Genomic DNA, 15,629 nt, shown 5'->3' on the forward strand with positions numbered 1-15,629 from the left:
GAGTAGGGAGGGAGGGAAACCCACAGTGTCATTGTAATGTATTTTGTCCAGATCAAGAAACGTCATAAGTGAAGAAAAACTTATGACATTTCATGATCTGGATAAAATCCAATACAATGCAATACAAAAGAAAAACTAGAAAATCTTTATAAAAACCTTTGGACAAAGGGAACTCCACTACACTCTGAAGCAGCATTTTGCACTCTTGGATATCGTTATTCTGATTCAGCCATGGCTCAGACATTGTTATTCTGGCTGGACCTTGACTCAGCATTTTCGATCATCCAGACTCCTTGATCTATTTCCATGTTTCCCGCAAAAGCCGTATCTACCTCCTCTACTTCTTTTTTTTTCTTTTTTAATTTTTTTTTATTTATTTATACTTGAAACGTATACATTCTTAAACAAATTTGCAATACAGAGTTATGTATATCAAGCTCATATAGTATTTTCACTCTCTATATTACATATTATTTACCTTTTATTACCCCTCACTTAGTGCTATCCCTTCACCCCAGACCAGCCAGTTACAATATTTATTTCCAAAATTCCATTGTTTCTTTTACAGGTTTTTTCCCCTTACCTTCTACATATACAAACTCTATAAATTTTCCCCATATCTTCCCAAAATCATCCTTTTTTAATATCCCTCTTTTAATTTTAATCTTACATGTCAATTTATCATTTATCGCAATATCCCAAATGTCCTTATACCTCCTCTACTTCAAGAATATGGATTTAGAGACACTGTGGATCTACATTTCACACATACAAAAAACACATCAACTCCATAAACGATTCAGATTTTGAAGCATTTCAGAACTGTAAATAAGTGATGTTCAAACTATGAACAATTTGCATTTTGGAGCATTTAAGAATTGAAAATAAAGGGATGTTCAAATTATGGATGATTTGAAATTGGAGCATTGTGAACCAAAGGAAGCAGAAAAATGATTTAGGAAACATGCTCGAATTGTGGTTCAATATTTATTTTTACAATTTTTTTAAACGCCCCATGGAGAATGTGGAACACTGAAAATCTCTCTTGACGGAATGAACTCAGTCCATCCCCATCTTGCTGCCCAGAAGAGTTTGCAGCAAAGGGATTCCAGTGGACGAAAGGACTGTGATGCCAATGGCTGCCCTGTCCAATTGTCTGAAAGGAAAGAAAGAACGAGTCCAGGTAGGGCAAAGTATGGTCCTAAGACCTCACCTTTGGGGCCTTGAAGCACTCCAAAAGTCCCATAAAGCCTTATTTATTTATTTAGAACTAGCTTAGGTAGCCAGCAATGCATTAATTAGGCCAACTCCATTATCCAAAACATGTTCCAAACTGGGGTCTAATGGAACCTGTAGTCCAACAGGGGGCACTTATAGCTGGGTTTTTTGGGAATTCTAGTCCAAAAAGGCCTATGTACCTATGAACACCCATAGACCTCTACAGTTTGTGTCCCCATAGACTGAGCCTCCTTGCCCATGGGCCTCTTTATGAGGAAAAGGAGAGGGATCCCTATGGATATTTTCCCTATTAAGTGGGAAATGTTTGGCACCGTGACACCAGGGTGAATCTTAATAGGCTAAAATTTTCCTCTTAATTAAAAACAAGGGTGAACTGAGATGTTTTCTTCGCCCCCTGTGCGGTAGGAATGCATATTTGTTCGCTTACATAACCTTTATTTTGGCCAGGGTTTTGGGATTGTTGATGGGGTGCAAATTGATGTAAACATCACAAGATGGATCCTGTAGAGAAACAAAAAAAACGTCAAAATCCGGGCTCCACTCCAAGTCTCCAAAGGGGAAACCAAGCCAGAGAAATCGCAGCCCAGGAAGGCCAAATATTCCAAAATAGGGAAATTTTATGCTGGGTGAGATGGTCATCTGCTCTGAGGTCATCAAAGAGGCTGGACTGATAGACATTCTGCATTGGATTGGCAATTGGCCTCTAGTGTTCTTCCAGACAATTGATATCTATATCTAGAGGCCATCTAACCCAGAATCCCATGCATTTTGGGGGTAGTCAATGGATTCTAGACTCTGTGATACCACTTCTGTGGACCCACCCGCAAATCCACTGGGGTTGCATTAGATGTCCTTTAGGTTTCTTCTAAACTATGGGTTTCCCTATCTGGAGGTTATCTAAACCAGAAGTCTGGATGCTGGCACTCGGAGATCACTTCAACCCATGCCAAATCCATCACTAGGATTGAATTATATGACCTCTCAGATCCTTCCAACTGGGTTTCTATGTCAGGAGGCCATCTAAATCAGAATCCAAACTCTTGGAGGTGGTCAGACTGTTTCAGCAAAGTAGATGCTGAAGTTTGTGGTCACTCCAAGCCATCCTCAAATCCATCATTGGGGTCAGACTACATAGCCTTTAGGGCCCTTCCAAACAATAGGCTTCTATGACTGGAGGCATCTAGAGATTTAGATACTTGTACTTGATGGAATCAGCCTGTTTCAGCAACATGGATGCTGGACTCTGTGGTCATTCAAAAACACTGGAGTTAGACCTCTGAGGTGCCTCCAGTTATGGATTTCTATATCTAGGGACTGTTTAAACCAGAAACATGGACACTGGACTTTGTGGCCACTCTAACAAATCCAACATGGGTTGAACTAGATTACCTCCTGAGTCCCTCCAGTTATGGATTTCTATATCTAGGGACTGTTTAAACCAGAAACATGGACACTGGACTTTGTGGCCACTCTAACAAATCCAACATGGGTTGAACTAGATTACCTCCTGAGTCCCTCCAGTTATGGATTTCTATATCCAGTGGTCATCTAAACCAAAGAAGTGGAAGCTGGGATCTGAAGTTACTCCAGCCAACCCATGAATCCAATACACACAACCCATTTTGCAGCAGTTGGTTCCAAGACCAAAGGTCCAGTTTGTTTGTTCATAGCAAGGGCAAATGTTTTGGAAACTGACCTTTGGACATCCAAGCGGGAAATTGGCTGGAGAGAATGGGAATATTTTTTCAGGCTGTTGTTGTCATTGTTCTTTTCTTTCCACCCTTTTCTCTCTTGCATAACCCATCCTGGGGAGGGAGGGGGAACTAGGCATCCTGCTGACCAGAGTGCAGGATAAATAGAGGCCAGGCAACCAGGGGTCCCTTGCATTTGTTCAGCCGCTCTTCTTTGGACAAGAGGTCAGACAACAAAAGCTACACCAGCCATGCGGAGCAGTTTCTGTGGATTAGGGGCCCTTGTGCTCCTCTTGGGCCTGGTCCGAGTTCGGGGAGAGGTACCAGTGCAAGTGGACTTCCAGCAAGACCAGGTAGATAGAGTATGGCCCCTTTTCTTCTTTGGCAAGCAGATGGTTAGCAGAGAGCGGCTTTTGAGGATGAAAGCTCCTATCATTTCACAAACATCAGTTATTGATCATTTAGTCAGTTATCTATCTATATAGATAGAATCAACAAGCAGATTTGGTAAACAGTCATTATCATGTAGCTAGTATCTAGACAGACAAACAGATTTATTATTACTGCATTATAGTTATTATTCTTTTGTTTATTTATACCCAGCTTTTTCTCTCCACAAAGACTCAAAACGGATTTAGTTTCAGCACATTTAGCACACACTCATTGATAATTTAGCTGACATCTATTTATCTAGACAGATAGATTGATAGAGAAATTTAATCTCCCAGCCGAATTAACAAACATTAATTATGAAAAATTTACTTGGCATCTAATCAACCAGCAGATTTTGTAAACAGTCATTAGTGATCATGTAACTGATCTATCCATCTATCTAGATGTAATCATCCAGAAAACATTTATTATTGATCATTTAGCTGATATCTATCTGTCTGTCTGTCTGTCTGTCTGTCTGTCTATCGAGATATAATCCAGCAGATTTAGCAAACATTCATTATTGATCATTTAGCTGATATCTATCTAAGGTAAAGGTAAAGGTTTCCCCTTGATATTAAGTCTAACTTTGGGGGATGGTGCCCATCTGCATTTCTATTCCGAAAAGCCGGTGTTGTCCGTAGATGCCTCCTAGGTCATGTGGCATGACTGCATGGAGCATTGTTGCATTCCTGCTGAAGCAGTACCTATTGATCTACTACATTTGCATGTTTTCAAACAGCTAGGTTGGCAGAAGCTGGGGCTGACAATGGGAGTTCACCCTGTCCTGTGGATTCGAGCTGCCGACCTTCTGGTCTGCAAGTTCTGCAGCTCAGCGGTTTAACCCGCTGCATATAGATATAAATAGAATCACCCAACAGATTAAGCAAACATTCAATACTGACACTGTAGCAAATTTCTATCTACCAATCTAGAATCATCCAGCAGATTTAGCAAAGTCATTATTGATCATTTAGCTGATATCTATCTATCTAGAATCATCCAGCTGATTTAACAAACATTCAATACTGACCATTTAGCTGATATCTAAATAGATAAGAGATAATTACCCACCAGATTTAGCAAATATCCATTATTAATCATGTAGCCAATATTTATCTAGATACAATCACCTAGCAGATGTGGAAAACATTCATTACAAATCATTTAGCATATACAGTATATGTATGTATGTACACACTCACACATATACAGGCAGTCCCCACATTACTAACAAGATAGGTTCTGTAGGTTTGTTCTTAAGTTGAATTCATATGTAAATCAGAACAGGTAGATTTTTAAGTGTAACTCCATATGTATATGCATGCATGCCTTGGATAGCATAGGGAAGGGTAAATATCCCCGTGCTGTTTGTTTTGCTTATCTGTCCCTCTGTCCAGATTTCACCTCACTTTCTGTCCCTGTAATAATTGGATTTTGAAAAAATTGGCTTGTTGTGGAAACAAGGATTGGTGAGAAAGCTTCAGTACAGACACCTTTTTCTCATGATAACTCTTTCAGGAGTGAATTTCCCTCACCTATATATTTCTCTCACTTCCTGTCATCTTTCTTTGTTCGGATCCAGTTCACTGGGCGCTGGTTCAGCATCGGCTTTGCCTCCAATTCCCGCTGGTTCCAGGAGAAGAAGTCCGTGATGAAGATGTGCTCCACGGTGGTCTCCCCAACGGCTGAAGGGAACCTGGAGGTTATCTCTACCTACCCCAAGTAAGGGCTTTGGACCCTGAGAGTGCAAAGAGGCAAACGTTATTTTTCAAGACCACTCTTTTGCCCTGAGATTTCTCGCCTTTGGGAAATCTCAAACTCATGACTCCCAAAGGGGGCATTTTTATAGACCTGTCCATGCAGATTATATGCCCCTCCTTGTCAAATGCAGGTTAAAGCATAATGTCCCATAGCCCTGTGACCTTCTTTGGCCCCCTGCTTAGTTAACCAGACCCATGTCTTGACCTTTCTTCCAGAGCAGATAAATGCGAGACCCGAAAGAGCCTCTTCGTCCGGACAGAGGAGGCTGGGCGCTTCCGCTACACCAGTTCTTGTAAGTTGGAGGTGCTTTGGGTCCTAGTATCCCCTTTATATGTGGCTGGGACCCCATAAAGTGGCTCCCTCCCTTCTTCCCTCTTTCCTTTCTAATATGCTTCCTTATTTTTCCCCTTCTTTCCTTATTTATTTCTCTGTTTCCCTCCCTCCCTTCTTCTTTCCTTCCTTCCTTCCTTCCTTCCTTCCTTCCTTCCTTCCTTCCTTCCTTTCTCTCTCTCTCTCTCTCTCTCTTTCTTTCTTTCTTTCTTTCTTTCTTGTTGCTACCATTATTTCCATGTACAACAATGGACTAGATTAATCTTGTGGGTGCTTTCCAATCTTTTAAGAACGCCAATATAAAATTATAGAATCCTCAGAAAAGGCTAAAGGGGCAAAATATTGCCCTCATTTCTGTTCCAGATTCAGGGACCACATCTGACGTCCGTGTCGTAGAGACCAACTACAATGAATACGCTTTGCTGGTGGGGCAGAAAGTCAAAGATGGACAGACATTCACCATGGTCTCTTTGTATGGTGCGTATCCATATCTGGTTGGATGGCCATCTGTCGGGAGGGTTTTGGTTGTGTTTTCCTGCATTGGCAGAAGGGGATTGGACTAGATTACCCTTGGAGTCCCCCTCCAACTCTACTGGATGGATCTCTATTCACTTTTGGTCTCTATTAAGATGATGATGATGATGTTGATGATGATGATACTAAATAGAATATAGACTTCTTCCTTCTTTAGAGATCTTTAAAGAGGGATCAAATGGACATCTTGCAGGAGGGCTTTAGTTGTCGATGATTGGCGTTGGACTAGATGATGTTTGGGTTTGACCACCTTGGAGTCTCCTTTGGAGGTCTTTCAACAGTAGTTGGATGGCCATCTGTCAGGAGGGCTTTGATTGTGTCTTCCTGCATTGGCAGAAGGGGGTTGAACTAGATGTCCTTTGGGGAGCCCTTTTGACTCTAGTGGAAAGAGATGACTCACAGACTGGCAGTCTTTCCTTTTTTGGAGGCCTTTGAACCATGGTTAGATGGGATTGTGTCTTCCTGTATAGAAGAAAAAGGTTGGACTAGATGACCTTTGGAATCCCCTTCAAATGTTGATGGAATAGGGAGTGTGATGGACTCTCCTTCTTTCGAGGTCTTTAACAGTGGTTGGATGGCCATTTGTCAGGAGGGCTTTGATTATGTCTTCCTACATTGGCAGACCTAGATGACCTTTGAACTAGATGACCTTTGTGGATCCCATCCACCTCAAATTGAAAAAGGACTACCTTGGAGGACTCTCTTTTGTAGACCTTTAGGCCATAGTCAGACTAAATGATCTCTGGTTTCCCCTGTAACTTCATGATTTTTGTTATCTCTTAAAGCCGTGGTTCCTTGACCCTTCTTGTCTTTCTCCATCCATTTTCAGGTCGGACCAAATACCTGAGGCCTGAGCTGGTGGAGAAATTCACCCGCTTTGGTTTGGAGCAGGGTTTGAACCCAGAACAGATCCTTATCCTGCCCAGGACCGGTGAGAAGATTCTGGGAGTTGTACCCTAAAGGAAAAGTAACTCAGTCAAGCATTAGCCTGAACAGAAGTGAAGGCAATGGGGAATTTGGGGTGCAAAAGCGTTACCTGGAAGTATATTTGAGATTGTGTGTGTGTGTGGAATAGAGGACCTCATGATGTCCCTTTCGCCATACCCAAGCATTTATTCATATCCCTCTTTTCTGACATTTTTCTTTCTGTTTTCCTTCCCCAACAGACCTCTGCATGGAGTCTATATAATAACAGGTGAGTCTACGGCATTCCTCTAGCAAGGTCCTGAGTGCAAAACTTTCCATTTCCCCAATTTTGGATCTTTTTCAGGCAGATATCATTATTATTATTTGATACACAACAAGATTAGTACACAACAAACAAGATCACTATGCTGGCTGTTGCATTGGATCACATGTTGGACACTTCCCATGTGTCTAGGACTATGTGATGTATCGGCGAATAATGCATGCAGATCTGAGTAGGATAGCCTTTTGCAGCTGACAGATGGTAATTTTGTCAGCGACAATTGTGTTTAAGGTCAGGCCAAGGTCTTTAGGCACTGCCCCCAGTGCACCGATCACTACTGAGACTGACTTTACTGGCATGTCCCAGAGTCTTTGCTGTTCGATCTTCAAATCCTTGTATCGTGTCAGTTTTTCGAGTTGCTTCTCGTCAATCCTGATGTTGCCTGGGATTGCAACATCAACATCATAATCATCATCATCATTTTTATTATTAGTAGTAGTAGTAGTATTAACTTTATACCCTGCCTTTTGTCTCATGGGGGCTTATGGTGGCTAACAGCCACACACTCTAATAGCAATTTAAAACAAAGCAAATACATTTAAAAATAAATAAATATTGGTGTGTTAAAGTACAATTGAAATATAGTAAATGTAATTAAAAGTAAATGTATAAAAAAATACAGCTCTGAACCCCATTATTTGTTTTGAATAGAATAAACCTACTCAATCTTCCATGTATTCCAAAATGTGGAATATCATGAATATATATACCGATATATATATATATATATACACACACACACACACACACACATATACATACATATACAATATTGTCCTATATGATATAATGTTATAATATAATATGGTATTTATTATATTTATTATATTATAGTATATTATATTTATTTATGATATATTATTAGAAATATAAATGATGTTATATTTATTATAGCCATTATGTTATATTCTTATAATATATGATATTGTATGATGTGCTATTTATTATTAGAAATACTATATATTAAAATATTATAGAATAAATATACCATTATGATATATTTCTCCTAATAGTATGTTTATTATATAACATTAAATTATATTATATTGATTATAAATATTATATATTATCTTATGGAGCCCCTGGTGGTGCAGCAGATTAAACTGCTGAGCTGCCGAACTTGTTGACTGAAAGGTATACAGTTCGAATCCAGGGAGTGGGGTGAGCTCCTGCTGTTAGCCCCAGCTTCTGCCAACCTAGCAGTTCAAAAACAGTAAAGGTGAGTAGATCAATAGATACTGCCTTGGCAGGAAGGTAACAGCACACCATGCAGTTATGCCAGCCACATCACCTTGGAGGTGTCTATGGACAACACCGGCTCTTAGAAATGGAGATGAGCAACAACTCCCAGAGTCAGACACAACTAGACTTAACTTTACCTTTTATTGTCTTATGCTTATATGAGATTGTATGATATATTTATTATTAAAATATATTATATTTATTATAATAAATATTTGTCCTAATTGTATATGTATTACATGATATTTTATTAATTATAAATATTATTATATTAACATATGGCATATTATATTTATTATAATATTACATGACATATTTATTATAAACATATGATATGGTCTAAAACTCAATAATATTAATAATACAGTAGAGTCTCACTTATCCAAGCTAAACAGGCCGGCAGAAGCTTGGATAAGCGAATATCTTGGATAATAAGGAGGGATTAAGGAAAAGCCTATTAAACATCAAATTAGATTATGATTTTACAAATTAAGCACCAACACATCATGTTTTACAACACATTTGACAGAAAAAGCAGTTCAATACGCAGTAATGTTATGTTGTAATTACTGTATTTACGAATTTAGCACCAAAATATCACGATATATTGAAAACATTAACTACAAAAATGGCTTGGATAATCCAGAAACATGGATAAGCGAGGCTTGGATAAGTGAGACTCTACTGTACTAGTTATCATAATGATCATAATATTTACTCCCCAATTGTATCTCAGGAACTGAGACCCAAAGCCATGCACTAAAGCATCTCTGATAATTGAAAAAAAACTTCCATTTGAGAATAAAATATATATTGAGAATATGTATTTCTTACTGTATTTTTCCTTTTTTCCCAAGACACCAAAGGGAAGAAGGAAGTGTCCGCCCAATTCCTGGGATTGAGCAAACTCTCTTGATTAATAATAAAATTAAAATTCAATATACAGCTGTTTCGGTTGCATCTTTTTTTGGTTGGCAATGTTTCCACGACAAAACCAAAGGCAATGCACTATGAATTCAATTCTATAGATGTCCAAAAGGCCCAATAGGGGAAAAAAGGGATTTGATGTAAAACCTTTGAAGGCTCTCTTTTCACTTAATCCTCCTGTCCTTCTTAAGGCCACTTTAATGCCTTAATTAAAGGGTATTAAGTGGTGCCTGGGTTATGGTTATGCAACCGGAGGGGAGGGGAGCATGAGATTTCTAGTATAAATCAGGGTCCTTCCAAGGAGCTAAAACCATATTTAGGATCTGAAAAAGATGGCTCTCCTGCTGCCACCGCTCTTCCTTTTGCTTTGGGCCTTTGCTGCTCAGGCCGATGTTACTATTCAACCGGATTTCGACCTCGAAAAGGTAGGAACTACAACTCCCAGGAAGCAAATGTAAGGGATTGCAGTGCCCTGACATCCTTTAAGGCTGAGAGAGTGTTACTTAGAAAGTTTCCAGGGTTGAGCGGGGATTCAAACCCAGGTCTCAAAGCCATACTGCTATTTCCCATTTTATAAGGGTTTCTCTTAGAAGGATGTATTATACCCAAAGGAAGTTTGCCAACGAGTTCCCATGGCTCAATGGGGATTCGAACAAGCTTTGGACGTTCCCAATGGACACACTTTTCAAATGCAGGATATATTGTTTCTGCACAAATTCACTCATACACAATTAAAACTAGGGCATGTTCAAATACTCTACTAACCATAGATACCCAGGGTCCTTAAGCCTGATAGTAAAAGTTTATAAAGCTAAGATTGTACCTATGATATTATACGGGGCAGAAATTTGGGGTCGAAACAAATTACCGATAATGGAACAGACCCAATCAAAATTTCTAAGACAAATGCTGGGAGTAGGCATAAGGGCCACCTCTGCGGCTGTCAGAGATGAATTAGAAATATACTCCATCAAAGATCTTGCCAAAATCTGGTCTTCAATTATTGGTCAAAAATTACAAATTTGGAAAATGGTAGACTCCCAAAATTATTCTTGGCAGAACAAACTAGTGGTCAGATACAAGCTTCCTTGTATTAATAATTAATTAAAGACTCTGTATCTACAGCACCGCTGAAGTTGAAAATTTGAACCACATATTACAAAAATCCTGTCTGTGTGAAAAAAATAAGAAACAACACTTATGGTCTTTTACTTGTACATAAAACGAGCTGGGATACTTCTGCCAAAACCACATTTTACTAGCTGGTTCTAACCCTGTCTTAACAACAAAAAATGCTCTTTATCTTATAAAACATCTAAAAGGAGATTAGAGTATATTGATCAGATACGGTGTACAAGGACACCTGATGTACATACTTAGGATTAAGTTACACTTGGCTACCAGTAGACCACCTCCATTTTTTCCTTCTGTATATGTATATTTAAATTTATATTTTTATTTGGACTAGATGTATACTGTTCATTGTGATTATATTGCGTATTTTGATAAGGCCAATTGGCTGATCAATAAAATCGTTTCGTCTTTGAGGTTGGATGGCCATCTGTCAAGAGGGCTCTGATGGTGCTTTTCCTTCCTGGCAGAAGAGAGTTGGGCTGGCTTGCCCTTTGAGGTCTCTTCTAACTCTAGGACTCTATGATTCTATGACAGACATCTGTTGGGAGGGATTGGATGGTGTCCTTTCTGGTAAAAGAGGGTTAAGCTGAATGGCCCTCTTCCAACTCTAGGATTCTATGATCCCGAGTCATATAGTCTAATACTCTATGCCCGCTTCCAAGGAGGGAGGTTAAATAGAGCAGAAACGACCAAATGACATCAAACTGGTCCTTTTTGTCCAGTTTGCAGGGTCCTGGCACTTGATGGCCGGTGCCTCCGACTGTCCGATATTCCAGAGCATGAAGAACCTGATGACTACCTCCGTGGCCATCATCCGGCCCCTCCCCAATGGAGACATGACCTTTCTGACTGGCTACCCTCTGTAAGTATCTGGACCTTAGTCCGCTCTGGGTTTCTGTCCGTACTTTAAAACAGACAGCTCCAAAATAAAACTAAACCTTCAATGGACACCTCTGTACCCCATTTTAATTTTTTTTAGGTCATCTATATTTCTTTTTCAATGGTATAGTGCAACAATATAGTAAATACGATGCAACAGCATAATAAATCAAATCTGTTGCAACAATATAGTAAATCAATATAATGTGAGAAAGAAGATTATGAGTGTTTCAATACAAACAAGGCATTTTGCTTGGATGTAGATTCCATTGTCATGCAAAAAATAAATTGAGAACACCAGAGAAACATGCTAGAATATTTGGGAAATGATTCCTCCGCCTTGGAAGGTTGGAGTGAACCAATAAAAATAATTAAATATTTCAAAATGTTTGAAAAAGTACAAAAAAGTTCAAAAGTTTTTAAAAAGTTCAAACGGTAAAAAAATAAACTGAGGACTGGGCAAATATGCAAGAATGTTCAGAGAATGATCTTCTGACTTGTAAGGTCAGAGTGAATCAATTTTCAAAAAAAGTTTTAAAAAAACAATTTAAAGTTCAAAAAAGTTTGAACTGCAAAAAGAAAATACCCAAGAATATTTTGAGAATGATCAGCCACCTTGTAAGGTCAAAGTGAATCAACTTTCAAAAAGTTCAAACATTTCAAAAGGTACAAAAAATGCATTAAAATCATACTGCAAAAATAGTTTGAGGATTCTGGGCAAATATGCAAGACTATTTGGAGAATTATCCTCCAATATGTAAGGTCAAAGTGAACCAATTTTCAAATAAATGTCAAAAAATTTCAAAAATAAACTTTAGACTCTGGACAAATATGAAATAATATTTGGAGACTGGCCTTCTGCCTTGCAAGTGCAGGACAAATAAATTTCAAACTTTCACATTTGCTTTATTGTTTTTGTTACATATTTTTCTTTTCATTTACAGCCAGGAGGAATGTAAGCCAATAGAGATACATTTTAAAAAGACAGAGCAGCCTGGACGCTTCGTTATTGATGGTAGGTGTGCCTCTGAGTATGCACAAAGTGCCTTTATGTAGGATTGCAGTTTAAAGCATTGCTGATACCACTGAGCATGTGAAAAGTATCTTTCAAAATGAAGACGTCCATCTCATTTTGAACTGGGCCATCCTTGAAAGTCTCACTAGTGCCTCTGAGCATGTGCAAAGTGCCTTTCCCCTTCTTGTAAAATACTATAATGATATCCATTATAAGAATTCAAAATCTGCAGTTCCACATCACTGTGAATGCTATGGAACCCTGGGAGATGTAGTTTGGTGCTCTTTGGCAAAGAAGGCCCAAGACCATGTAATAATAATAATAATAATAATAATAATAATAATAATAATAATACTATAATAACAACAATCGTAAAACTACAACTCCTTGAATTCCATTGCACTGATTTATGGCACATTCAAGTGGAACCAATCATTTCAAGGTGCAGGTGCACCCTTCTTGCCAAAATGCATGCTAGGTACAGTAAATGTAGTTGCTTTTTAAAAAGAAGTTACAATTAAATAAGTTAACTTTTTCTTCCTGCTGAGAAAGGCAAACAAGAGATGCGTGTAATGGAGACTGACTATTCGGAGGTGGCTTACCTTTATACATTCAAGGAGTCCGAAGGAGAGCCGAGCAGCACCACCGTCCAGGTTCTCAGTTACGTATCAATGGGGGATGATGGGAGATGTCATCCGGAATAAGAAGGAAAAGGAATTGATTTCTGGGAGATGATGGGAGCCGCCATCCAATGAAAGAGGAAGGGAATTTTGTTATCTATGGGATTATAGGAGCTGTTATCCAAAAAAGGGGAGAAGCTTTCCCAGCTGGAAGGTGATGGGAGCTGTCATCCAAAAAGAGGGGAATGATCTCTGGTGGATGATAAGATTTGTCATTTCAAGAAAGAGGAAAGCAGTATTGCTAGTTGGAGGTTGATGGGAGATGTCATCAAAAGAAGAAGAGGGCTGTTTTGGTAGCTGAGAGATGATGGGAGCTATCATTCAAAAAGGAATTCAGCATTGCTAGCTGGGGAATAATGTGAACTGTCATCCAAAAACATTTTTGAAAATGGCATTCATAACCTTTTGGAGATCATAATTTTTTTACATAAGCATGATCTTTCAGAGAAGAGCCAAAACCCTTTTGAGTAGAATCTTCTCTTATGATATACAATCAGATAAAGATATGCAAGGCAATGGTTTCAGTTGACCTGTTATCTCTGATTTGTTAGGAAAACAGAGATTTTGCCAGTGCATAAAAAACAGCAGTGCTTCAGAAATGTTTTTCAGTTCCATATACTCTTCCATAAAAAAAACTTGTTTTATAACATGCACTCAAGAGCCAAAAATGAAGCAGACTTTGATTAAAAAAAACATATTTGGTTTACTCACAACCATTATGTGTTCAGCATACACAGGTACAAAACTTATCAGTCCAGTTTCAGATATGTTTGAGATAATTATCTGTGCCATCTGCCAGGACATCTCTTACAGCAAAAACAGCAAGTAAGTGTGTGATATGAGGTCTGAAGTAGTCTGTAGCCTGTCTGCAGTAGTTTGTCAGTCTGCTGTGATCATGTGATCTTCAGCCCCTTTTATAACTTCTCAGGAACCATAGAGTAAAGGAAGCTGCACACCAGAACATACATACAAACAGTAAGCAACAGGATCATCACATGACTAGAGAATGCGTGGAGAAGGTTGTAATTTCTAATAAAAAGGAAGGCAATAATTACTAAGTGGTTATGGGCCCTAATATTGATTTTTCACTGACATTCAGCCCGAAATCCAGAACTGACTCCAGAGATATTGGAGAAATTCAAGGCGTACTATCACAGCGTTGGACTCAGTGATGACATGATGGCAATCCTGCCCAAGTCTGGTGAGTTCAAAGGAGGCTGAGAGAGTGTGATCTCCCCAATGCGTTTCAGTGGCTGATTAAAGATTCGAAACTGGGTCATTTAGTATCATAGCCCAAACCATGTTGGCTCTCAAGGCAACTATGAAAATATTGGGCTAGAAACCTCATCCTTAGTCCTTATTAGGTTAGACCCCCTTGAATCAGGAAGGGTCAGAGTTTGAATTCTTCACCAATTACGGTAGCAAATCCCCGAATAACTCACTCCATGGCTCCTTAGTTTTTTTTACTCATTCACCTTTTCCCTTTTTGCTTTCCAGATGTGTGCTTCAGGGCTCTCAGGTGAGTGGGGAGATAGGAGATCTGTAGTTTCCCAAGATCTGTTCTTGGAGAAGCCTATGAAACATTTGTAGCAACAGGCAAAAACTGAGGGAGAACAGAAAGGGGAATGTTTTGAAGACAAAGAATTAATCAAATTAAGACCATTGGATGGACTTGATTCGAAAGCATGATCTGGTGCTTACTCACATATTATTAATACAAGTAATCATATTATTATAAATAATAATTATCATCATTAATAGCAATAATGCAGTATGTATCCTTAATAATTATTATTATTACAAATAACAATAATAACGATTATCTTTAAAATTAATACTGATTTGTGTCATTATAAATAATAATATTTACTATTACAAACAATCATAAGGTTTCTCGTCATAAATATTGTTACAAATAATAGTATTTATATGTTGTCAAAGGTTTTCGTGGCCGCAATCATTGGGTTTCTGTGAGTTTTCTGGGCTGTAAGGCCATGTTCCAGAAGCATTCTCTCCTGACATTTCGACTGCCAATTGCAACCATTCACACTTATCTCAAACAGACAAGAGCTCTTTCTCTCACCCTGGACCTTCCACAGATATATAAACCCCACTTGCCTACCTCTGAGGATGCCTGCCATAGATGTGGGCGAAATGTCAGGAGATAATGTTTCTGGGACATGGCCATACATCCCGGAAAACTCACAGCAACCCAATAGTATTTATAATTACAAGTAATAATAATATTTATTCTTACAAATAATAATGATATTTATTATTATTTTTCAGTGGATGAAGAAGACAGCTAAAGCTCTGGACCTCCTCCAAATCAGAAATCGCACATTTCCCCTTCCTCTTTCACATCTTCTGCAATTTTTGACCTGGCTCTTCAATTCCCCAATTCCTTCTTGCTGAATAATAATAAACATAATTTCAAAATATATTTTTCTTTGTATCATTTGGTCCATGGGAGGGAAATCCACAAATAACGCACAGAATGTCTTTGTTTACCT

At 38.6% G+C, this 15,629-nt stretch overlaps 2 protein-coding genes across 2 annotated transcripts; both read left to right on the forward strand.

Moving 5' to 3' along the window:
- The first annotated feature begins 3,101 nt into the window (after positions 1–3,101).
- Positions 3,102–9,424, forward strand: LOC100559774 (lipocalin). Its single transcript, XM_062970640.1, has 7 exons — positions 3,102–3,283; positions 4,948–5,087; positions 5,342–5,418; positions 5,820–5,933; positions 6,820–6,921; positions 7,157–7,185; positions 9,339–9,424. The coding sequence occupies exons 1-6, from the start codon at positions 3,182–3,184 to the stop codon at positions 7,177–7,179; spliced, it is 558 nt and encodes a 185-aa protein (XP_062826710.1). The 5' UTR covers positions 3,102–3,181; the 3' UTR covers positions 7,180–7,185; positions 9,339–9,424.
- Positions 9,425–9,561: 137 nt separating this feature from the next.
- LOC100559577 (lipocalin-15) lies at positions 9,562–15,559 on the forward strand. The gene is made up of 7 exons (XM_003217186.2): positions 9,562–9,833; positions 11,265–11,404; positions 12,366–12,436; positions 12,989–13,096; positions 14,216–14,317; positions 14,614–14,635; positions 15,406–15,559. Exons 1-7 carry the CDS (start codon positions 9,741–9,743, stop codon positions 15,410–15,412), a joined length of 543 nt encoding a protein of 180 aa, XP_003217234.1. The 5' UTR covers positions 9,562–9,740; the 3' UTR covers positions 15,413–15,559.
- The last annotated feature ends 70 nt before the right edge of the window (positions 15,560–15,629 follow it).

Source organism: Anolis carolinensis, chromosome 2 (genome assembly GCF_035594765.1).
Source record: "Anolis carolinensis isolate JA03-04 chromosome 2, rAnoCar3.1.pri, whole genome shotgun sequence".
Taxonomy (NCBI): Eukaryota; Metazoa; Chordata; class Lepidosauria; order Squamata; family Dactyloidae; genus Anolis; species Anolis carolinensis.

Coding starts and splice junctions, on each gene's coding strand:
- LOC100559774 (XM_062970640.1), top strand. CDS start 3,182: ATGCGGAGCAGTTTCTGTGGATTAGGGGCCCTTGTGCTCCTCTTGGGC. Junction 5,088..5,341: donor GTTATCTCTACCTACCCCAA/GTAAGGGCTTTG, acceptor CCTTTCTTCCAG/AGCAGATAAATGCGAGACCC. Junction 5,934..6,819: donor CACCATGGTCTCTTTGTATG/GTGCGTATCCAT, acceptor ATCCATTTTCAG/GTCGGACCAAATACCTGAGG.
- LOC100559577 (XM_003217186.2), top strand. CDS start 9,741: ATGGCTCTCCTGCTGCCACCGCTCTTCCTTTTGCTTTGGGCCTTTGCT. Junction 12,437..12,988: donor TGGACGCTTCGTTATTGATG/GTAGGTGTGCCT, acceptor CTGCTGAGAAAG/GCAAACAAGAGATGCGTGTA. Junction 14,318..14,613: donor GGCAATCCTGCCCAAGTCTG/GTGAGTTCAAAG, acceptor TTTGCTTTCCAG/ATGTGTGCTTCAGGGCTCTC.